General features: G+C 41.5%; 1 protein-coding gene across 5 annotated transcripts in view; it reads right to left on the bottom strand.

Annotated features, from left to right (window-relative positions):
- LOC139366158 (mitogen-activated protein kinase 9-like) overlaps nt 1–24,940 on the bottom strand; it is a 36,142-nt gene extending 11,202 nt beyond the window's left edge. For 3 of the 5 annotated variants that reach the window (XM_071103324.1, XM_071103325.1, XM_071103323.1), the window contains exons 1-6: nt 24,716–24,931; nt 12,853–13,022; nt 12,456–12,585; nt 12,166–12,224; nt 11,779–11,917; nt 9,377–9,542 (exon numbers count right to left, since the gene is read on the bottom strand). In XM_071103324.1, the coding sequence (XP_070959425.1) occupies nt 9,377–9,542; nt 11,779–11,917; nt 12,166–12,224; nt 12,456–12,585; nt 12,853–12,968 (610 nt within the window). In that variant the 5' untranslated portion in view covers nt 12,969–13,022; nt 24,716–24,931. Of the gene's footprint in view, nt 1–2,213; nt 2,286–9,376; nt 9,543–11,778; nt 11,918–12,165; nt 12,225–12,455; nt 12,586–12,852; nt 13,023–24,715 lie in introns of all 5 variants that reach the window. The other 2 variants (XM_071103322.1, XM_071103321.1) reach the window with 2 other exon arrangements.
- Nucleotides 24,941–25,849: the final 909 nt, after the last annotated feature.

Below are 25,849 nucleotides of genomic sequence, written 5' to 3' on the forward strand. Positions count from 1 at the left end.
AACAATTAACTTCTCTAGGATAGGGGGCAGCATTTGGAATTTTCTATGAAAAGCATGCCCAAATTCAACTGCCTGCTACTCATCCACAGAAGACAAGATATGCATATTATTAGTAAACACTCTGAAGTTTCTAAAACTGTTTGAATCATGTCTGAGTATAACAGAACTTATGTAGCAGGCGAAACCCAGAGGACAAACCATTTAGATTTTTTGTTTTGTTTTTGAGGTCACTCTCTTTTCAATGAGTTTTCATTGGGAATCCAGATTTCTAAGGGACTTGCTTGCAGTTCCTACCACTTCCACTGGATTTCACCAGTCTTTAGAAATTGGTTGAGGTTTTTCCTTTGTGTAATGAAGAAGTAGCCCTGTTCAAAACGAGGGTCACTTCATGTGTACTGTTTGATAGAGGCACGTGACCAGAAAGCTAGCGTCCGTTTGTTTTCTTCCTGTATTGAACACAGATCATCCCGTCTTCAATTTGATCTATTATTTACTTAAAAAAATACCAAAAGTTGTATTACAAAAGTAGTTTGAAATGTTTTGGCAAAGTTTACAGGTAACTTGAGATATTTTGTAGTCGCGTTGCGCAAGTTGGAACCGGTGTTTTTCTGGATCAAACGCGCCAAATAAATGGACATTTTGGATATATATGGACGGAATTAATCAAACAAAAGGACCATTTGTGATATTTATGGGAAATTTTTGGTGCTAACAGTAGAAGCTCGTCAAAGGCAAGATTTATATGGCATGATTTTATTTCTGCGTTTTGTGCCACAGCTGGAGAGGTTGAAATATGTTCCCTTTTGTTTACGGAGGTGCTATCCTCAGATAATAGTATCGTTTGCTTTCGCCGAAAATCGTTTTTGAAATCTGACATGTTGGTTGGATTCACAACACGTGTAGCTTTAATTTGGTATCTTACATGTGTGAATTCATGAAAGTTCGATTTTTATAGGAATTTATTTGAATTTGGCGCTGTGCATTTTCTCTGGCTTTTAGCCAAGTGGGACGCTAACGTCCCACATATCCCAGAAAGGTTTTAAGTAGGTATACGTTTTCAAAAGGCATACTGCTTCCAGCTCATTGCTAAGTGGTGTGTGACGCGCTGATGAAGCCTGACTTCCGTACCTGACTTTTAATTAAATTATGCAAATTGCCCCATAGACGGATAAGCATGACTGGTCAAATGTATTTACATCAACAAATAGGCAGTGGCGTAAAGTACTTAACTAAAAATACTTTAAAGTACTTCTTAAGTCGTTTTTGGGGGAGGGGGGTATCTGTACTTTACTATTTATATTTTTGACAATTTACATTATTTTTCTTTAGTAATGTACTTTTCACTCCACATTTCCCCTGGCACCCAAAAGTACTCGTTACATTATGAATACAGGAAAATGGTGCAATTCACACACATCAAGAGAACATCCCTGGTCATCCCTACCGCATCTTATCTGGCAGACTCAGTAAACACAAATGCTTCGTTTGTAAATTATGTCTGAGTGTTGGAGTGTGCCCCTGGCTATCCGTAAATTAATATTTTTGGTTTGCTTAATATAAGGAATGTAAAATGATTTATACTTTTGATACTTAAGTATATTTAAAACCAAATACGTTTACTCAAGTAATTTTCTATTAAGGCATCTTTACTTTTACTCAAGTATGACAATTGTGTACTTTGTCCACCACTGCGAATAGGCAAAAAAAAAAAAAAAAAGCATTATTTCGCAATAGGATTTTTTTCTCCCAGCCTGGCGCCAATTGTGCTTACTAACTTTTTAATTTTTAAATTTTTATAAAATGAAGGCCAAAATCTGGATATTTCTGGCTAAAGCAAACCCTGCTGTGTACGAGTGTGTGTGTGTGTAGCTGGTACAATAGGATGTGATGTGGTCAGGGCATGGATAGTATTTGCTTTGGACTGTGTGCCTTTAACAAATGTTCATAAACCCCTCCCCTGTATTTCTGCCCTGATGAAGACTTAGAGGTATTTTCCTTTGATAAAAGGTAAATTGGAAACTTCTAATGCACTGGAAAAATGTGCCTTAACTTCCTACACAGGAAGTAGGTTTGAATACTGTACATCGATAATAAACAAAAACATAAATGGAATACCATTCACTATGCAACACTGCTACATACAAATTCTCATAAGCAGAGTGATGCGTCATAAGTGGAACGAACACGCACGCTCTCACACGCACAAAGGATACAGTCTTTTCCAGGGAAGAGGATTTTGTGTGCAATCATCTCAGCCATGATGCAGCCAACAGACCACAGGTCAACTGCAGAGCAGCACAGAACCATCAACATTCAACAACCATCATCAATGGAAACATGATCAAGCGGTATGATCAGAACAGCATGATCAGTCACTGTTTGTTCTCTAACCTTGATCAGCCAACACAATAGTTTAGTAGAATCACTAACTATGATCAATAAAAATATTTATCCAACCCTTCAAAAGGTCCTTGGACACACCAAACATGACCAACAGCACTCCATTTTAAAACCAACCCACTGTGATGGACATTTTTTTATGTTTGACCTTTTCTAATAACCAATTTCTGTGTTCATGCAAGTGACTGATTGAACAAATCCTCACTATCAGTATCTGTAATTTGGCAGTACGCCCAGAACCTTGTTTAGAGAAAGGGATATCTCAGTTTCAAGGTCTCAGCTTAGAGAGAAGAAGCCTTGTGAGGTATTGGTCTGTCACATGCATGACCCAGTATTGGTCGTCACATGAATGAAGCAAACATGAATTATGAATAAGCTAAATCATGCAAATATAACGGGACTGCCAGGTTGGAGCTCCTAATCGACATGTGTACTCGGTGCATTAAGTTTGTTGGAACCGCTCCAGCGCGCTGATAATAAACAATGATTCATTTAAAAATTGACTTAGTGTCCCTGTGTAAGAATTTCCATTGGGGGTCCTCGAAGAAAACCGGTGGCACATTTTATGAAGCCTGAGGGTAAATTCCCATTTTGACCAAAAGATGAGACCCGCCCAGACCCTTACTGTGAGCTGCCCAGGAGGAGACATCCGCGAACAAATGAGGGACAGCAACTGATTTCAGTAAGTCCATTTTAAGGAATCTGAAAAAATCAAGGTGAGTAACGCATAAAAAGGTACCCATAGTCTTAGAGAGAGAAGGCTATTCACTAGTTTTATGAGAAAACTAGCGCAAGGGCATAACGATACCATGGAAAGCCCCACTGACAGCGGTCTAAGCATTTATAAGAAATGTCTACGTGGTCTGCAGCCTGTTCCTAAATATGTACGGAAGATACATATGGTGCAAAGCAAGTAAAGAGAATCGTTGAAGATGCACAAGACTAAATACGCAAATTGATTTTCTTCACATGCCTGCATGTAAAAAGGGAAAAAAGATGTTGGTAATGGTTGACAGTTAAATCCAAATGGATTGAGGTTTCCCCACATCAAGTGATGTGTATTGCTGTTGTCTTCTCATTGTTCTTGTCTTGCTTCAATAACACATAATCACCAGATTGGGTCTGTTGGATGGTTGGGATTTCTCCCCTAGGATTAGCCCTGTGCTGCCATCCTGTTAGAAGGTAACAGATGGGGCCTCCCGGGTGGCGCAGTGGTCTAGGGCACCGTAGCGCTAGCTGTGCCTCCAGAGACTCTGGTTTCGCGCCCAGGCTCTGTCGCGCCGGCCGCGACCGGGAGGTCCGTGGGGCGACGCACAATTGGCCTAGCATCGTCCGGGTAAGGGAGGGTTTGGCCGGTAGGGATATCCTTGTCTCATCACGCACCAGCGACTCCTGTGGCGGACCGGGCGCAGTGCGCGCTAACCAAGGTAGCCAGGTACACAGTGTTTTCTCAGACACATTGGTGCAGCTGGCTTCTGGGTTGGAGGCGCGCTGTGTTAAGAAGCAGTGCGGCTTGGTTGGGTTTCGGAGGACGCATGGCTTTCGACCTTCGTCTCTCCCGTGCCCATATGGGAGTTGTAGCGATGAGACAAGATAGTAATTACTAACAATTGGATACCACAAAATTGGGGAAATTTTTGTTTTTTTAAGAAAAAAGGTAACAGATTATTACAATGGTTAAGATGGATTTTCAGTGTGTTCCATGGTGTTATTCACCCCTAGTGGAGCTTTCTGGTACTTAGAAAGACTGTACGCAAACAGGAAGTAGAGAATTCGTTCTGCACTTGCATTTACTCACACAAATTGCCTTGCCTTTCATGTACGCCGTCAGCTGTATTACTTTGCTTGTGCGTCATGCAAACGAATTGTAAAATAGACAATACTGTAGTTTTGTTACTGTTTCTAGAGTAATATACTTTGTTATTAGGGTAATGAAAGGAGTTAGTCAATTACCATATGAGTAACAATTAGCTATATGGTTTGGCGTCATGCCAGATGCATAGTACCTTGGCACGTGCTTTGTATTTTCATGCAACTTCAAAGGTATAATGTACAGCTACAATATGTCGATTTGAATTGAATACTAAAGTATATTATTTTCTGTATTCTGCAGTTTCACATCATAAACGTTTTCAATAATTTCATTCAAGAAAAGTCACGCCTTGAGAGTTTTATTGAAGATTTAGTTGTTAGCTATCTGTCTAGTTTTGCATGGGAATGCCCTCTGACTCCCTGACCTGTAACTCTGCAGTGCGTTCGCCAAGATGATAGGGGAGTATAAGCCAATTTGAAATATATATATATATCTAACTCAGCAAAAAAAGAAAATGTTCTCACTGTCAACTGCGTTTATTTTCAGCAAACATGTGTAAATATTTGTATGAACATAACATTCAAGAACTGAGACAAACTGTACAAGTTCCACAGATATGTGACTAACAGAATTGGAATAATGTGTCCCTGAACAAGGGGGGGTCAAAATCAAAAGTAACAGTCAGTATCTGGTGTGGCCACCAGCTGCATTAAGTGCATCTCCTCCTCATGGACTACACCAGAATTGCTGTGAGATGTTACCTCACTCTTCCACCAAGGCACCTGCAAGGTCCCGGACATTTCTGGGGGGGGTGGGGGGGTGGCCTGATCCAACAGGTCCCAGACGTGCTCAATGGGATTGAGATCCGGGCTCTTCGCTGGCCAAGGCAGAACACTGACACATTCAGTGTCTTGCAGGAAATCAGCCATACGGCTCGTTCTGTGCGTGGTGGCATTGTCCTGCTGGAGGGTCATGTCAGGATGAGCCTGCAGGAAGGGTAACACATGAGGGAGGAGGATGTCTTCCCTGTAACGCATAGCATTGAGATTGCAGGCAATGGCAACAAGCTCAGTCAGATGATGCTGTGACACACCGCCCCAGACCGTGACGGACCCACCACCTCCAAATCGATCCCGCTCCAGAGTACAGGCCTCGGTGTAACGCTCATTCCGTCGACGATAAACACGAATCCGACCATCACCCCTGGTGAGACAAAACCGCAACTAGTCAGTGAAGAGCACTTTTTGCCAGTCCTGTCTGGTCCAGCGACGGTGGGTTTGTGCTCATAGACGATGTTGTTGCCGGTGAGGACCTGCCTTACAACTGGCCTACAAGCCCTCAGTCCAGCCTCTCTCAGCCTATTGCAGACAGTCTGAGCACTGATGGAGGGATTGTGCATTCCTAGTGTAACTTGGGCAGTTGTTGTTGCCATCCTGTACCTGTCCCACAGGTGTGATGTTCGGATGTACCGATCCTGTGCAGGTGTTGTTAACTGTGTTCTGCCACTGTGAGGACGATCAGCTGTCCGCCCTGTAGCACTGTCTTGGGCTTCTCATAGTACGGACATTTCAATTTATTGACAGTCCTCATGCCTCCTTGCAGCATGCCTAAGGCATGTTCACGCAGATGAGCAGGGACTCTGGGCATCTTTCTTTTTGGTGTTTTTCAGAGTCAGTAGAAAGGTCTCTTTATAGTGTCCTAAGTTTTCATAGCAGTGACCTTAATTGCCTACCATCTGTAAGCTGTTAGTGTCTTAACGACCATTCCACATGTGCATGTTCATTAATTATGGTTCATTGAACAAGCGTGGGAAACAGTGCTTAAACCCTTTACAATGAAGATCTGTAAAGTTGTTTGGATTTTCACGAATTATCTTTGAAAGACAGGGTCGTTTCTTTTATTGCTGAGTATATATATATATACATACACAGTGCCTTGCGAAAGTATTCGGCCCCCTTGAACTTTGCGACCTTTTGCCACATTTCAGGCTTCAAACATAAAGATATAAAACTGTATTTTTTTGTGAAGAATCAACAACAAGTGGGACACAATCATGAAGTGGAACGACATTTACACACAGGTGGATTGTATTTATCATCATTAGTCATTTAGGTCAACATTGGATCATTCAGAGATCCTCACTGAACTTCTGGAGAGAGTTTGCTGCACTGAAATTAAAGGGGCTGAATAATTTTGCACGCCCAATTTTTCAGTTTTTGATTTGTTAAAAAAGTTTGAAATATCCAATAAATGTCGTTCCACTTCATGATTGTGTCCCACTTGTTGTTGATTCTTCATAAAAAAATACAGTTTTATATCTTTATGTTTGAAGCCTGAAATGTGGCAAAAGGTCGCAAAGTTCAAGGGGGCCGAATACTTTCGCAAGGCACTGTATATATATATATAAAATGGTTTAAACTGTGTTGTTATTCTCTGACATTTGTTTTAGAAATCTGCATTAAGAATATTGGTAGCAGTAATAGTTTGTCATACAATAAATAATTTGTCTGGATTTTCTTGAATCAGAATGCCCTAAACTAAAAAAAAACTGTTGTTCTGGTCTCTCCTTTATGGCGAAAGTGACTACAGATGGTGTCTAGATGCATGGAAGGGATAATTTGACCAAGAACAGTGCAACCTCATCTCCACTAACTAGTTGAAGCAATGGTGTTCAGTATGGTCCTTCACCACTTCTACCGTGAGACCTGAGTCCGAGCCAGCATGTACACAGCATCCAGTCGAAGCTATCAACTGCCTTTTCTCTCATTCTCTCATGTCTTTTCTCTCAGGAGTGAGACACGGGTCCACTTGGAGTGAGCATGGAGAAATATCTCGTCCAAACTTGCTGGTGTACTTGTAGGAAAATGGACAAGACATAATGGACTGTAAAGGACAGTGGCGGCTCAGGTGAGAGACATTATCAACGGCCATCCACTTTGAACATGTGCCATTGGGAGGACAAACTGAAACACATGAAGAAAACGCCAGAAGGATGAGTGTCGGGAGGGAGGGGGGATAAACTGTGTCCGTAATTGATTTAGGCTTATCCAAAATTGTATATTTGAAGTATCAGGTTGATTGTGGAGGTCTGCACACTGAGAAATGTATAGTAATTTTGACTAAGAATTAATTGAGATACCACATCTGTCATTACCACAAGGGATGAGAATAGTTGCTACTGGAAATATAAGAATATACTGTATGTCAATGTACATTCTGCCAGTATCGGTGTGTGCTAAGTTGAGGGTCTTAAATTAAAGTGATAGTGCTTCAAGTTGGTTCTAAGGACTACCATTCTAAACTTGGGCTGGACAATTTATCAATAGTTATAATTATGGTTTGGAAAGGCGAGGCTTCTAGAGACAGAGCTATACAACTAAAATGTGAGGAGAGCCACTAGATTGGGGCAAGGTTAGCCCAAGCTGCATTCTCATTCTTATCAAGGTTGGTGTGAAACTGTTTAACATGTGTTCTCTCTTCCCTGTGAAAGTCAATATGCATGTACCCTAGACCAAATTCGGGAATGCCTAAAGAATTGCGTAAATTGGCTCTACAAACAGAGAGGCTCTTGACTATCTTTTGGCAGTTCAAAGGGGCACTTGTGCAATCATTTGTATTTATTATGGATCCCTATTAGCTGCTGTTACTCTTCCTGGAGTCCAGCAAAATTAAGGCAGTTTAAACAATTATAGAAACATCACAATGCATTCGCAACACACTGTGTGCCCTCAGGCCCCTACTCCACCACTACCGTACTAAATCCATGTGGATGTATAGTGCATATATGTGTGTGTGTGTGTGTGTGCGCGCGCGTATATCGGCGATGAAGGTTGTACTTTTGCCCCAGATCACTCCTCACATATGACTGATCTCACCGAACACATTACCACTGTCGCGAAGAATAATTCCCCACAACCAGAAGGGACGCCTGCAACTTGGTTGGAATCCCTGTTTGGAAGTTGGGGATCCCAAATTGCCAAAATGGGCTACAGCAAGTTTTTTTTCCTTTTTCTTAGTTTGTCCAAATTGTGTTATTGAACATGCTGTGTATGTTTGATAAATGAATTGCCGTTAATAGAAGTATAACCTTTACTAAGATGATAGTGTTACCATACTAATTAGATTGTATAATACAGAACGAAGGGTTTGAAGTGTCTGGTTTCATGTGTTGATTTCCCTTACTTTAAAATTCAAAAAGGCAGTTGCACATCTGAGAACTTTTTGCAGGTGCATAGCAACAGTTGAATAAGACAAATGAAAAAGGAAACCGCACACTGCTCTTGATAGTGTCACGGATCTTTAATAAGCTTAACGTATCGGCCTCCATCAGAACTTTCCCCTTACTTTAAAAGAAATATGATAGAAGAAAAAAAAACAATGCTTACATTAAAATGCAATGATTATCATCACACACGTGATAAGTTACATAAGTTTGTTATTTTCTAATAACCAATTTCTGTGTTCTGTTGCTGCTTTTCTCAAAACCAATTTCTGTGTTCATGCAAGTGACTGATTGAATGAATCCTCACTATCAGTATCTGCAATTTGGCAGGATGACCAGAACCTTGTTTAGAGAAAGGGATATCTCAGTTTCAAGGTCTCAGCTTAGAGAGAAGAAGCCTTGTGAGGTATTGGTCTGTCACATGAATGAAGCAAACATTATGAACGATGAATAAGCTAAATCATGCAAATATAACTTGTCAGTATATAAGGGAACTAACGGGACTGCCCAGTTAGAGCTCCTAATCGACATGTGTACTTGGTGCATTAAGTTTGTTGGAACCGCTCCAGCGCGCTGATTATAGACCATTATTCATTTAAGATGGAATTCAAGTGTCCCTGTGTAAGAATTTCCACGACACTCCTTTCATAATTCTTCTGCAATTTGTTTTTGTAGGTTGTAACCAGGCACTATGAGGAATTCCAATCACTAACACATCAGCACCTTTTGGAATAGAACAACTCTGTTCAGTGGTACACAATACACACATGACCCAGGACTTGTTAGTGGGTTAGTCAGATTAGTAGCAATTAGGCTGTGTCCTAATTGACACTATTTCCCAAGTTCAATACTTTTAACCAAAGCCAGAGGGTCAAGGGTAGTGCACTACAGGGGAAATAGGGTGTGGTTTGAGACACAGCCATAGCGTTCTTCCCACTTACCGTTCTCCTTGTACTTCATGCCCAGGATGACCTCTGGGGCCCTGTAGTACCTAGTCACCACATAAGGGGTCATCATGAAGTTGGTGCAGGCCGTTCTTGCCAATCCAAAGTCCAGGATCTTCAGAGTACAGTCTGACTTGACCACTATGTTACTGGGCTTCAGATCCTATAGGGAGAGAGGGATAGAGCATACAGCACATCCGGAAAGTATCAAATCAAATTTTAATGGTCATATACACATGGTTAGCAGATGTTAATGTGATTGTAGCGGAATGTGACTTATTCCACATGGTTACGTTACAGCCTTATTCTAAAATGTATTCAATTGCCCCCCCCCCCCCCCCCAAACAATACCCCATAATGACAAAGTAAAAACAAGTTTGACATTTTTTGCAAATGTATTCAAAATAAAATACTGAAATATCACATTTACCTAAGTATTCAGAACCTTTACTCAGTACTTTGGTGAAGCACCATTGGCAGTGATTACACCCTCAAGTCTTCTTGGGTATGATGCTACAAGCTTGGCACACCTGTATTTGGGGAGTTTCTCTTCATTCTTCTCTGCAGATCCTCTCAAGCTCTGTCACGTTCGATGGGGAAAATAGCCACACAGCTATTTTCAGGTCTCTCCAGAGATGTTCGGTCGGGTTCAAGTCCAGGCTATGGCTGGGCCACTCAAGGACATTCAGAGACTTGTCCCGAAGGCACTCCTGTGTTGTCTTGGCTGTGTGCTTAGGGTCATTGTCCTGTTGGAAGGTGAACCCTCGCCCCAGTCTGAGTTCCTGAGCAGGTTTTCATCAAGGATCTCTGTACTTTGCTCCGTACACCTTTTCCTCAATCCTGACTTGTCTCCCAGTCCCTGCCGCTGAAAAACATCCCCACAGCACGATGCTGCCACCACCATGCTTCACCGTAGGGATGGTGCCAGATCTCCTCCAGACATGACGCTTGGCATTCAGGCCAAAGAGTTCAATCTTGGTTTCATCAGACCAGATAATCTTGTTTCTTAAGGTCTGAGAATCCTTTAGGTGCCTTTTGGCAAACTCCAAGCGGGCTGTCATGTGCCTTTTACTGAGGAGTGGCTTCCGTCTGGCCACTAACATAAAGGCCTGATTGGTGGAGTGCTGCAGAGATGGTTGTCCTTCTGGAAGGTTCTTCCATCACCACAGAGGAACTCTAGAGCTCTGTCAGAGTGACCATCAGGTTCTTGGTTTTACCACCCTAACCAAGGACCTTCTCCCCCGATTGCTCAGTTTGGCCGGGTGGCCCGCTCTAGGAAGAGTCTTGGTGGTTCCAAATTTCTTCCATCTAAGAATGGAGGATTCTGTACTTTTGGGGACCTTCAATGCTGCAGAAATGTTTTGGTACCCTTCCCCAGATCTGTGCCTCGGAGCTCTACGGACAACTGCTTCGACCTCATGGCTTGGTTTTTTCTCGGACTTGGCACTGTCAACTGTAGAACCTTATATAGACAGGTGTGTCCCTTTCCAAATCATGTCCAATCAATTGAATTTACCACAAGTGGACTCCAATCAAGTTGCAGAAACATCTCAAGGATGATCAACAGGATGCACCGGATATCAATTTCGAGTCTCATAGCAAAGGGTCTGAAAATGTAAATAAGGTATTTCGTTTTTCTATTTGTTATAAATTAGCAAGCATTTCAAAAAACCCGTTTTCGCTTTGTCATTATGGGGTATTGTGTTTAGTTTGCTGAGACTTTTTTTTTTTTTTGTGAATTTTAGCCCTTTTTCTCCCCAATTTCGTAGTATCCAATTGTTGTAGTAGCTACTATCTTGTCTCATCGCTACAACTCCCGTACGGGCTCGGGAGAGACGAAGGTTGAAAGTCATGCGTCCTCCGATACACAACCAACCAAGCCGCTGCTTCTTTAACACAGCGCACATCCAACCCGGAAGCCAGCCGCACCAATGCGCCGGAGGAAACACTGTGCATCTGGCCACCTTGGCTAGCGTACACTGCGCCCAGCCCGCCACAGGAGTCGCTGGTGCGCGATGAGACAAGGACAACCCTACCGACCAAGCCCTCCCTAACCCGGGCGACGCTAGGCCAATTGTGCGTCGCCCCACGGACCTCCCGGTCACGGCCGGTTACGACAGAGCCTGGGCGCGAACCCAGGACTCTGATGGCACAGCTGGCGCTGCAGTACAGCGCCCTTAACCACTGCGCCATCCGGGAGGCTGTTTGCTGAGACTTTAAAAAATATTTAATCAATTTTAGAAATGAGCTGTAACGTAGCAAAATGTGGAAAAAGTCAAGGGGTCTAAATAATATCTGAAGTCACTGTATGTAGTCAAAGTGTGTATGCTGGTGTGTGTGTGCACGCATGCTGCATTCATGCAAGTGTATGAGCGTGCGCAGGTGTGTGTGTTCCCCACCCTGTGGATGATGCCAGCGGAGTGCAGGTGTCTGATGCCACAGAGGATCTGGTAGAGCAGGTAGGACATCCTCTCATGGTCCAGGTCCATGTGGATCACCTGGCACAGACTGGCATCCATTAGCTCCATCACTAGGTAGCTGGCACCGGGAGAGGGAAGGAGAAGAGGACATAAGAACAAGCAGAGATTGAATAGTAGAAGATTGGCGAGAACGTCTATCAGCAAACCTAAGGGTATTACTGTATCAAACTGGATTTGAGTTGAAGCCTAAGGGCTCTGTTTCAATGTCCACACTCGTATAGTACGCGTAGAATTACGCCATGCATTGGAATGTAACGCAGAACTACTCAACAATAAAAGAAAGACCACAGGTACAAGAAGACTTACAGGTCCTGAAACTCCTCCAGTGACTTCTGAGGTGTGAACACATTGATCAACCTGATAATCTGAGGACAGACAAACGCCACTCATTAGCTGAATAGATTATTAAAGGAATATAGGTTATTAACAGGTTATGAAACGTAATATCAAGATATTACTGATGGTTACTATATTGTATCTATTAGGTTATTATTTTTTGCATCATACGGCATGTGTCAGCTTAAAATAGACAATCAGCTCAATAGACAGGGCAGAGGGCTTTCAAACAGTAGCTTGTTGAAAATCGGGTGCCATACGTTTTTGTGGTTGACACATTTGAGTAGCACCAGTTCCCTGTAGGCCCGCTTGGCATGAGTCTGGTTCTGGAATGGCCGACACAGCTTCTTTACTGCCACGGGAAAACCTAACACTGAGTCTAGAGCAGAGCTGGAGAGGGTGGGGGTAAAGGGAGGATGGAGAGAAATATATGTGCAATGACTCATGACAACGCAAGGCTAAGAGACATACTCATGGAACCTTTCATTCTTGTAGAATAGAGAACAGTAAAACAGTAGCTAGCCTAGTTCTAGGACTACCCAACCTATTGCCCAATCCCAAATAGAATGCACTTGTGGAGATATGAGAGGATTTGACTGGTATGAAACTTTCACTTATTAGAGGGCATATTGTTCGTCTACATAACGGTTGTCTTACCAGACAATGCCCTGCGCCCCAGAGCCGATGGCCCTGAGCTCCTGGTAGCGCTTCAGAACAGTGAAGGTGGAGTCTCCCACCTGCACACTGTAGAACTGGCCCTCATCCACACTCATACTGCTGCTGTCTCGGTCAGGGGCCTCTGTGCTGCCTCGGGGGCCGGAACCAGTCTAGGAGACACAGAGATCGATATAGTAGGACTTGTCTTAATATAATTCATAATATGTCTGAAATTTGCAAAGCATCCTTCCAGCCATCCAAGTCCTGTTAATCTAAGTGTGTGAGTGGTCTGTGTGTGTGTGTTTAAATGCAGTACAAGAGGACAGAAGCAGTGAGAAGCTAGCTGACAGATAGAGAGCGCCCAGGGCCGTAGTCTAAACAACACTGCTGTGCCTGCTCTAACCCAGTTACACAACATTACTCCCTTACAACAACCTCTGGCAAAACACATGCAGCTTGACACATCCATTTTTGGGACGACCTGACCAAATTCACATAGAAATGAGAGTAATTCGCATTGAAAGCATGTGCGCTATTTCTATGCTTCGTTTTTGCATCTTTTACTTTTGAACACCGGTATCTAGCAGCTGAAAAAAACAATATTTTTGGTTATGGGAAATATATTTCACAATGGTTTAGATGGTACAATCATTATCTCTATTATACTTGCTTGTTTTATCAAACTGAAATTTTAGCAACCAGGAAATGGCGGATCAATTTCTGCATAGTGCATCTTTAAAACACGTATACACAAACTGACAAAACAGTTAATCTATGCTGATGAAGATCCATGTCTGCCTGTTAAGCGTGGTCTGCGTTTCAGGACCTCAGAGATAATGTGTGGGCATGCTGTAGCTGATGCTTCTGGCAGGAAGAAAGAGGAATGTTATTATTGGCTGTGTATGTGGGGGGAGGCGTGTTTGTGTCAGCGTGTGTGTGTGATTGCAGATGCCCACACTGTTGTAGCAGTGTGTGGGCACCATGACAAATCCCCACAGGTGAATTGGACTCGGCTACATTACAGGCTTTCAGTCAGGCAAATTGCCAAAAGCAAGAAGGCAAGGTACAGGGGAAATCGTATCCCTTTATAATTTTTTTATATATTTTAAAAACACAATAAAAACACTCACAGACAATGACACTAAACACAGAGGTACACATGGAAAAGACATGCACTCATGTCATGCATCTACAATCGCATGTGAAACCACAGGAGTTACATACAAGGTTAGGGAGAAACGGATCCATTACATGTAACAGATTATATATATATATATATTTTTGTTTTTAACTAGTTACGTTACCAGCTAAAATATCAGATGACAGATACTTTTGAAAAAACAGATTACTTTTGAATAAAATAAAGAAAATAAATTAAATTAAAAATAAAAATAAATTGTTTAAATTGGCATGCTGAGCTGTTGCCAGAGAATTGAATGTTAATTTCACTACCAATGTCGTTTTAGAGAATTTGGCCGTACGGCCAATCGGCCTCACAACCATAGACCACGTGTAACAATGCCAGCCCAGGACCTCCACATCCGGCTTCTTCACCTGCGGTATTGTCTGAGACCAGCCACCCAGACAGTTGATGGATCTGTACAACCAAAGAATTTCTGCACAAACAATCTCAGGGAAGCTCATCTGTGTGCTCAGCATCCTCACAAAGGTCTTGATCAGACTAGTTCGGCAGGTAGCCTAGTGGTTAGGGCAATGGACCAGTAACCGAAAGTTTGCAAGATCGAATCACAGAGCTGACTAGGTAAAAATCTGCAATTCTGCCCCTGAACAAGGCTCTTCCTAGGCAGTCATTGAAAATAAGAATTTGTTCTTAACGGACTTGCCTAGTTAAATAAAAGGTTAAAAAAATAATTATAACTGACTTCAGTGGGAAAAATGCTCACCTTCGATGGCCACTGGCACGCTGGAAAAGCGTGCTCTTCATGGATAAATCCCGGTTGGAACTCTACCGGACATATGGCAGACAGCGGCGTGTGGGCGAGTGGTATGCTGATGTCAACGATGAGAACAGAATGCCCTATGGTGACGGTGGGGTTATGGCATGGGCAAGCATAAGCTAAGGACAATGAACACTATTTATGTGGTTTTCTGATCCATGTCTCAAAATAAAAAATAATTTTAAAAAAAGGTTCTGTATTCCCAGTCATGTGAAATCCATAGATTAGGGCCTAATGAATTCATTTCAATAGACTGATTTCCTTATATAAACTCAGTAAAATCTTTTAAATTGTTGGATGTAATCAAAAATCAGCATGGTAAAAACGGGCAAGTTTAATTTTCCTGAGCGAGTCTGACCACAAGTCAGAGACCACTACGATGACACTAAATGTGTTTGATGGATCGCAGGAAAGAGCAGGAAAAGGCTTGTGGGCTACAGTCCAAGCTATGTCTTCCAATGGTGTGACTGATGTCAGCATCCAAAGATTATCCAACTTGAATTAACGCTTAGTTGGAGGGAAGGGCGACAGCAGTGGTGTTGCCTAGGGGAAATGCTGTTATCACTTATTATTGATATTTACATGGCACATTGACATGCACTGCTGTGCGCTCATTTAGCTATTTGCGCCTTATTTGTGGTTGTTGTGGATGGCTGTTTAACAAATACGGTGGGGCAAAAAAGTATTTAGTAAGCCACCAACTGTGCAAGTACTCCCACTTAAAAAGATGAGAGAGGCCTGTAATTTTCATCATAGGTACACTTCAAGTATGACAGACAAAATGATAAGAAAAAAAAAATCCAGAAAATCACGTTGTAGGATTTTTTATGAATTTATTAGCAAATGATGGTGGAAAACCGGTCTAATGTCCATTACTCTGGTTTCTTTGCCCAAGCCTTTTCTTTTTATTGGTGTCCTTTAGTGGATGTTTCTTTGCAACAATTGGATCAGAGGAGACTGTGTGAATCAGGCGTTCACGAACAGTTGATGTTGAGATGTGTCTGTTACTTGAACCCTGTGAAGCATTTATTGGGGCTGCAATCTGAGGTGCAGTTAACTAATGGAACTTATCCTCTGCAGCAGAGGTAACTGTGTGTATTCCTTTCCTGTGGTGGTCTTCATGAGACAGTTTCATCATGATGGTTTTTGCCACTTTCCGTATTGTCTGACCTTTGTGTTTTAAAGTAATGATGGACTGCCGTTTCTCTTTAATTATTTGATCTGTTCTTGACGTAATATGGACTTGGTGTTATACCAAATAGAGCTACCTTCTGTATACCAAAACTGATTGGCTCAAATGCATTGAGGAAAGAAATTCCACGATTTATCTTTTAACAAGGCACACCTGTTAATTGAAATGCATTCCAGGTGACTACCTCATGAAACTGGTTAAGAGAATGCCAAGCGTGTGCAAAGCTGTCATCAAGGCAAAGGGTGGGAACTTAGAAGAATCTTGTTTAACACCATTTTGCTTACTACATAATTCCATGTTTTATTTCATAATTTTGATGTCTTCACTATTATGCTACAATGTATAAAAAAGTAAAAAAAATAAAGAAGCCCTTGAATGAGTAGGTGTCCAAACTTGACTGGTACAGTATGTGTGTATTTTAACCCTACAATAGTTGAATTGAAGAAGTAAAACTGCCTATGAATCATAATTTTTCTACCAGTGGACAGCAAGTAAAAAAATGCAATCTTTTGTTTTACACTCCCTCTTTCTCCCCGATATCCAATTACGATCTTGTCTCATCGCTGCAACTCAGTTCTCTGCAATATAAGTCTCCAACTTTAGTGATTTTTGCAATTTGTTCCAGTCATTGGCAGCACAGAACTGGAAGGAAAGGCGCCAAAGTAGGTGTTGGCTTTGGGGACGACCAGTGGAGTGCGTGCTACGGGTGGGTGTTGTTATGGTGACCAGTGAGTTGAGGTAAGGTTGAGCTTTACCTAGCAAAGACTTAGATGGCCTGGACCCAGTGGGTCTGGCGACGAATATGTAGCGAGGGCCAGCTGACGAGAGCATACAGGTCGCAGTGGTGGGTGGTGTATGGGGCTTTGGTGACAAAACGAATGACACTGTGATAGCAAACTGGATGCAGTCTGAGTAGAGTGTTGGAGGCTATTTTGTAAATGACCTCACCGAAGTCGAAGGTCTGTAGGATAGTCAGTTTTACGAGGTTGTTTGGCAGCGTGAGTGAAGGAGGCTTTGTTGCGAAATAGGAAGCCGATTCTAGATTTCATTTTGGATTGGAGATGCTTAATATGAATCTGGATGGAGAGTTTACAGTCTAGCCAGACAACTAGGTATTTGTAGTTGTCCACATATTCTAAGTCAGAACCGTCCAGAGTAGTGATGCTAGTCGGGCAGGCAGGTGCGGGCAGCGATTGGTTGAAGAGCATGCATTTAGTTTTACTAGCATTTAAAAGCAGTTGGAGGCAACGGAAGGAGTGTTCTATGGCATTGAAGCTCGTTTGGAGGTTTGTTAACCTCTCTGGCGCAGGCGTTCCACTAGCGACCCACCTCGACAACTTCTGGTGAAATTGCAGAGCGCCAAATTCAAAATACAGAAATAGTCATAATAAACGTTCATAAAAATACAAGTGTTATACATCTTAAAGATTAACTTCTTGTTAATCCAGCCGCTTTGTCAGATTTAAAAGGCTTTACGGTGAAAGCATCCCATGCGATTATCTGAGGACAACATCCCAAAAACAATGACCTAATACACACCTCCAGGCTGTGTAAGGACTATTTGACCAAGAAGGAAAGTGATGGAGTGCTGCATCATATCACCCGACCTCAACCCAATTTAGATGGTTTGAGATGAGTTTGACCGCAGAGTGAATGAAAAGCAGCCAACAAGTGCTCAGCATACAGTATGTGGGAACTCCTTCAAGACTGTTGGAAAAGCATCCCAGGGGAAGCTGGTTGAGAGAATGCCAAGAGTGTGCAAAGCTGTCAAGGCAAAGGGTGGCTAATTAAACAAATCAAAACTTATTTTAGATTCTTCTAAGTAGCTACCCTTTGCCTTGACAGCTTTGCACACTCTTGGAAATCTTTCAACCTGGAGGTGTGTGTTGGGTCATTGTCCTGTTGACAAACAAATTATAGTCCCACTAAGTGCAAACCAGATGGTATGGTGTATCACTACAGAATGCTGTGGTAGCCATGCTGGTTAAGTGTGCCTTGAATTCTAAATAACTCACTGACAGTGTCACCAGCAAAGCACCCCCACACCTCCATGCTTCAAAGTAGGAACCACACATGCGTAGATCATAAGTGACACTGTCAGTACTCTGAGTCTCACAAAGACACGGCGGTTGGAACCATTTGGACTCATCAGACCAAAAGATAGTGCTCGTGTTCCTTGGCCCAAGCAAGTCTCATCTTATTGGTGTCCTTAAGTAGTCGTGTCTTTGCTGCAATTCGATCGCTGCAGCTGTACATAGTCCATCGGTATATAGCCCACCCAATTTACCTACCTCATCCCCACACTGTTTTTATTTTATTTACTTTTCTGCTCTTTTGCACACCAGTATCTCTACCTGCACATGTTCATCTGATCATTTATCACTCCAGTGTTAATCTGCTAAATTGTAATTATTCACTCCTATGGCCTATTTATTGCCTACCTCCTCGTGCCATTTGCACACAATGTATATAGATTATTTTTTTCTACTATGTTATTGACTTGTTTATTGTTTACTCCATGTTTAACTCTGTGTTGTTGTCTATTCACACTGCTATGCTTGATCTTGGCCATGTCGCAGTTGCAAATGAGAACTTTATTTAACCTACCTGGTTAAATAAAGGTGAAATTAAAAATTAAAATTAAAATTCCATATGTGTCATTTCATAGTTGATGTCAACGATGTAGAAAATTGTAAAAATATAGAAAAAAAATAACTGGAACGAGTAGGTGTGTGCCCCATCCCCGGCTTACTGTTATGGGTTAATGTAAAGATAATACGATTAGGTTATCTATAGAAAGCAATGGGTTGGAAGAAGCCTAACATAACCAACCCATAAAGGAAATGCAACATCCATTTCTGGCCCGCTATGTAAACTCTAACATAATTTTATCCTGCAATAGATGTTAGTAAATTGGCTATATTAATTTGTCTTCTAATGTCTCTTAAAAGGGAAAGTAATTTGAAAGCAACAAAGACTACTAAGAAGGTATCAGTCGCATTAAAATCATACTTAAATTAAGGGGTTGGCACTGATTTACTATAGCCTAGACCACGCACTAAACTATTATGTGAACATAGTTAGTTTTAGACAGAGTATAAACACATATCCTGTGTGAGCATGAGCATCTTCACAGCTAGCCCTGTGTGACACACAGGGACCCCTGGGGCAGGATGTGATGCGGCTCCCTGGAGCCAACTGACTGGAATATCATATTATAATACAGCAACACACACAAAGGCAGTGCTTATCTGTATGGAGAGAGAGTCTTATAAAAAGGAGTAGAGGTCGACCGATTATGGTTTTTCAACGGCGATACCGATTTATTGAAGGACCAAAAAAAGCCGATACCGATTAATCGGACGATAAAAAAAAATTAAAAAGTGTTTTATTTATTTATTTGTAATAATGACAATTACAACAATACTGAATGAACACTTATTTGAACAATACATCAATAAAATCAATTTAGCCTCAAATAAATAATGAAACATGTTCAATTTGGTTTAAATAATGCAAAAACAAAGTGTTGGAGAAGAAAGTAAAAGTGCAATATGTGCTATGTAAGAAAGCTAACGTTTAAGTTCCTTGCTCAGAACATGAGAACATATGAAAGCTGGTGGTTCCTTTTAACATGAGTCTTCAATATTCCCAGGTAATTAGTTTTAGGTTGTAGTTATTATAGGAATTATAGGACTATTTCTCAAGACCATTTGTATTTCATTAACCTTTGACTATTTGATGTTCTTATAGGCACTTTAGTATTGCCAGTGTAACAGTATAGATTCCATCCCTCTCCTCGCTCCTACCTGGGCTCGAACCAGGAACACATCGACAACAGCCACCCTCGAAGCAGCGTTACCCATGCAGAGCAAGGGGAACAACCACTCCAAGTCTCAGAGCGAGTGGCGTTTGAAACGCTATTAGCGCGCACCCCACTAACTAGCTAGCCATTTCACATTGGTTACACCAGCCTAATCTCGGGAGTTAATAGGCTTGAAGTCCTAAACAGCTGTTAGCAAACGCACACAAGTGCTATTTGAATGAATGCTTACGAGCCTGCTGGTGCCTACCATCGATCAGTCAGACTGCTCTATCAAATCGTAGACTTAGTTATAACATGATAACACACAGAAATACGAGCCTTTGGTCACTAATATGGTCGAATCCGGAAACTATCATCTCGAAAACAAGACATTTATTCTATCAGTGAAATACAGAACCGTTCCGTATTTTATCTAACGGGTGGCATCCATAAGTCTAAATATTGCTGTTACATTGCATATCCTTCAATGTTATGTCATAATTACGGAAAATTCTGGCAAATTAGGCGGCCCAAACTGTTGCAAATACACTGACTCTGCGTGCAATGAACGCAAGAAAAGTGACACAATTTCACCTGGTTAATATTGCCTGCTAACCTGGATTTCTTTTAGCTAAATATGCAGGTTTAAAAATGTATACTTCTGTGTATTGATTTTAAGAAAGGCATTGGTGTTCATGGTTAGGTACACATTGGAGCAACGATACGCACCGCATCGATTATATGCAACGCAGGACACGCTAGATAAATTAGTAATATCATCAACCATGTGTAGTTAACTAGTGATTATGATTGATTGTTTTTTATAAGATAAGTTTAATGCTAGCTAGCAACTTACCTTGGCTTACTGCATTTGCGTAACAGGCAGTCTCCTCATGGAGTGCAATGAGAGGCAGGTGGTTAGAACGTTGGACTAATTAACTGTAAGGTTGCAAGATTGAATCCCTGAGCTGACAAGGTAAAAATCTGTCGTTCTGCCCCTGAACAAGGCAGTTAACCCACTGTTCCTAGGCCGTCATTGAAAATAAGAATGTGTTCTTAACTGACTTGCCTAGTTAAATAAAGGTGTAAAAAAAAAAAAAAAAAAAAACGGTGTCCAAAAATAACGATTTTCGATTGTTATGAAAACTTGAAATTGGCCCTAATTAATCGGCCATTCCAATTAATCGGTCGACCTCTAGTCTTGACTGGTCTGGAATTCGGTGTCGTAACCAACCTAATTTGGAAAATGCTAACCTTCGATGGCTACTGGCACCCTCAGTGTGCTTTTCACAGATGAATCCCGGTTTCAACTGTACTGGGCAGATGACAGACAGTGTGCATGGCGTCATGTGTGCAAGCGGTTTGTTGAGATGTTGTGAACAGAGTGCCCCATGGTGGGGTTATGGTATGGGCAGGTGTAAGCTACGGACAACGAACACAATTGCATTTTATCAATGGCTATTTGAATGCACAGAAACACTGTGACGAGCTCCTGAGGCAAATAGTCGTGCAATTCATCCGCCGCCGTCACCTCATGTTTCAGCATGATAATGCACAGCCCATGTCGCAAGGATCTGTAAACAATTCCTGGAAGCTGAAAATGTCCCATTTCTTCCATTGCCTGCATACTCACCAGACATTTCACTACCCATGTTTGGGATTTCCTTATGAACTGCAAATCAGTAAAATCTTTTAAATTGTTGCATGCTGCGTTTTAAAAAATCATTTTTGTTTGGTGTGTGTATGTAGTCTAGCCTAATGTGCACTGTTTTAGATGCTTCACTACCACATTCACTGCCTAATCCAGTTTTTATCTGAACCCACTCACCTTTTAGGGTATGAGTTAGGCTAGGTGGGTGCCGGGCCTCCTATGCACCAACAATAGTCAATTCAAGTCATTCCAACCCTGTTCACTTATAACCTGTTTCACTGCTCATTAAGTCAATAGATTTTTATTTCAATCCACCATGACACGAGTGTCCATTCTTGTGACTCCTTTTTTTAGAGGTCGACCAATTAATTAGGGCCGATTTCAAGTTTTCATAACAATCGGAAATCTGTATTTTTGGATGCCGAAAATGTATTTTGATTTATTTTTAACACTTTATTTAATCTTTATTTAACTAGACAAGTCAGTTAAGAACACATTCTTATTTTCAATGACGGCCTAGGAATGTTGGGTTAACTGCCTTGTTCTGGGGCAGAACAACAGATTTTTACCTTGTCAGCTCAGGGATTCAATCTTGCAACCTTACGGTTAACTAGTCTAATGCTCTAACCACCTGCCTCACGAGGAGCCCACCTGTTACGCGAATGCAGTAAGAAGCCAAGGTAAGTTGCTAGCTAGCATTAAACTTAATCAATCCTAATCACTAGTTATAACTACACATGGTTGATGATATTACTAGTTTATCTAGCGTGTCCTGCGTTGCATATAATCGGTGCAGTGCGCATTCGCGAAAAAGGACTGTCGTTGCTCTAACATGTACCTAACCATAAACACCAATGCCTTTCTTAAAATCAATACACAGAAGTATATATTTTTAAACCTGCATATTTACCTAAAAGAAATCCAGGTTAGCAGGCAATATTAACCAGGTGAAATTGTGTCACTTCTCTTGCGTTCATTGTACGCAGAGTCAGGATATATGCAACAGTTTGGGCCGCCTGGCTCATTGCGCTAATTTGCCAGATTTTACATAATTATGACAACATTGAAGGTTGTGAAATGTAACAGCAATATTTAGACTTATGGATGCCACCCGTACGGAACGGTTCCGTATTTCACTGAAAGAATAAACATCTTGTTTTCGAGATGATAGTTTCCAGATTCGACCATATTAGTGACCAAAGGCTCGCATTTCTGTGTGTTATTATGTTATAATTAAGTCTATGATTTGATAGAGCAGTCTGACTGAGCGATGGTAGGCACCAGCAGGCTCATATGCATTCATTCAAACAGTACTTTTGTGCGTTTTTCCAGCAGCTCTGCTGTTTATGACTTCAAGCCTATCAACTCCCGAGATTAGGCTGGTGTAACGATGTGATGTGAAATGGCTAGCTAGTTAGCAGGGTGCGCGCTAATAGCGTTTCAAACGTCACTCGCTCTGAGACTTGGAGTGGTTGTTCCCCTTGCTCTGCATGGGTAACGCTGCTTTGAGGGTGGCTGTTGTCGATGTGTTCCTTGTTCGAGCCCAGGGAGGAGCGAGGAGAGGGACGGAAGCTATACTGTTACACTGGCAATACTAAAGTGCCTATAAGAACATCAAATAGTCAAAGGTATATGCAATAGTCCTATAATAACCTCAACCTAAAACTTCTTACCTGGGAATATTGAAGACTCATGTTAAAAGGAACCACCAGCTTTCATATGTTCTCATGTTCTGAGCAAGGAACTGAAACGTTAGCTTTCTTACATATTGCACTTTTACTTTCTTCTCCAACACTTTGTTTTTGCATTATTTAAACCAAATTGAACATGTTTCATTATTTATTTTAGGCTAAATTGATTTTATTGATGTATTATATTAAGTTAAAATAAGTGTTCATTCAGTATTGTTGTAATTGTCATTATTACAAATAAATAAATAAAACACTTATTTTTTTTTAATCGTCCGATTAATCGGTATCGGCTTTTTTTGGTCCTTCAATAAATCGGTATCGGTGTTGAAAAACCATAATCGGTCGACCTCTAATCAAGACCCTGGTGAGGACGCCGAGCATGCATATTAGCTTCCCTGAGACGGTTTCTGCTGTACTTCTTCAGTTGTGCAAACACACAGTTTTGTCAGTAAGTCTAAGCCAGAGTATCCTGGGCTGGCGTGGTTACATGTGGCCTGCGGTTCTGAGCCCGGTTGGACTTACTGACAAATTCGCAAAAAACGACATTGGAGGCGGCTAATGGTAGAGAAATGAACATTAAATTATTTGGCAACAGCTCTGGTGGACATTCCTCCAGTCAGTATGCCAATTGCACGCTCCCTAGTGTTATGCAAGACAAATGCACATTTTAAAAGGGACCTTTTATTGTCCCCAGCACAAGGTGCACCTGTGTAACAATCATGCTGTTTAATCAGCTTCTTGACGTGCCAGACCTGTCAGATGGATGGATTAATTTGGCAAAGGTGAAATGCTCACTAAGAGTGATGTAAACAAGTTAGTGCATTTATTTTTGAGAGACAAATGAGCTTTTTATGCATATGGAACATTTCTGGGATCTTTTATTTCAGCTAATGAAACATGGGACCAACACTTCACATGTTACTTTTATATTTTTGTTCAGTCTAATGATACTCTCCTGAGAGAAGAAATTAAAGCTATGGCTTCTCTCAATAATAAATACATTAAAAAACACCACACACACACGATATTGCATCATTCAGAACCTAAAGCAAGTGGAAAACGACAATCTTTTAAAAAGTACAAATGAATGAACCTCAAAAATGCAGTCATTGATTTGGCTCAAGAAAGCGTGAATAATGTAATCTCATTCCATGTAGGCTACTAAAATTGACTTCAGACAAAAAATAAGCGATAGAATAGGAGATCGTCCGGAAACACTGAAACGCCCTATAGCATAGCCTACTTCCCCCAAGCGTTAACCCCGCTATTTCGTTCCCATTCAATTCCTAGCTGGTAAACTGAACTGGCACAACCCGGTTGATTGAAAGATGAAGTCATCGCCCATCTTCTCATCGACCCCCGGTTTATGACACCGCATACCATCGGCAATCCACTATACCCTACCCTAATGTCAATCGTCAGAGGTTTGTTAAAACTCACGTTTTCTGGTGTGCCACTTATTATTCGCCAAGGCCCTGGCTCTTCCGTTTCTATCACTCCGAGCAGACAATGCGGTAGCAGGAATGGAAAAAGGACGGACAGCGGGCAGAATCATACGACACCTACCTTCTCCCTTCGCTTCTCCTATGTCACTCCCATGCATGGAAATGACGAGATACCAGCTCCTCTCCCTCGTTGGGAATATCGGGAATTAAGTAAAGTTATGAAGACCAGTTTTCCTAATTGCCAATAGAAATGTGAAAATGCTTCCCGAGTTTGAAACCAAAATGACAAACTCCTGCACTATCAGAGGCGGAGGAGGGTATGTCGGGTTCAAGTGCTTGTCGAAACGAAGAAACTCGGAAATGTCCGACTTGCTAATTGGTTGTAGTTAAACACGTGCCGCAAGTCGGAAATGTCTGTGTATCCTAATTCCGACTAGACGTGAACGCGGCAGTAGTCTCAACACAACAAGTGAATGACGTAATCACGTTGTTTCACGTTGGACTGTAAGTTTGTGGCAAACTTTTTTTTATTGTCGAAAGAAACATTACATATGTTTCCATTAAACTGGCGACATATTTTAAGCGAATATTCTAAATCCGCATAAAGAAAATATTTTCCCACCAGTAACCACGTTTCCATCCACAGTTTTTATAAAAGTAAAGTCATACCGTATTTAAAAAATGGAAACAGGAAGTTTTGGTACAATTTAATAAATGCAGACAAGATAATTTTCTCGTTCTACATGTCTACATGATGGCATCTTTTTGTATCGTTAAAATGTATTATGCGAGAAATGGCGGTGGAAACGCCTTTATGGGCAAGTATTGATATAACAACCATCATATCGAAGTAAACTTGGAGTCACGTGATGCTATGTCTCGGGAAACCATGCAGTTTAAATTAGGCTACAGGAAATAAATTAAGATGAACTTCACAGGGTGGTGAAAGTGCATGGTATGAGCTTGGTGCTCCTTTCCAATATATATCGATGATCTTATTCTGGTGCCATGATCATCGATGCTTGACTGACGTTTTGACAAATACAAACATTATCGCTCTTATACATAGTCTCATCGTGTAAACTTGCCTAGCCACACTGTATCTGCAAACTGTTGGCTAGAATAAATGTGCCAAAACCAGAGTAGGCACATTTTTTATTTAACAGTTGTGACAAAACTATCGGTAGATTCGGTGCGAATTACGGAGGAATGAGACCTTAGCTCCCATAAATGCAACAAAAGTGTGTAAATAATA

Source organism: Oncorhynchus clarkii, chromosome 14, assembly GCF_045791955.1.
Source record: "Oncorhynchus clarkii lewisi isolate Uvic-CL-2024 chromosome 14, UVic_Ocla_1.0, whole genome shotgun sequence".
Taxonomy (NCBI): Eukaryota; Metazoa; Chordata; class Actinopteri; order Salmoniformes; family Salmonidae; genus Oncorhynchus; species Oncorhynchus clarkii.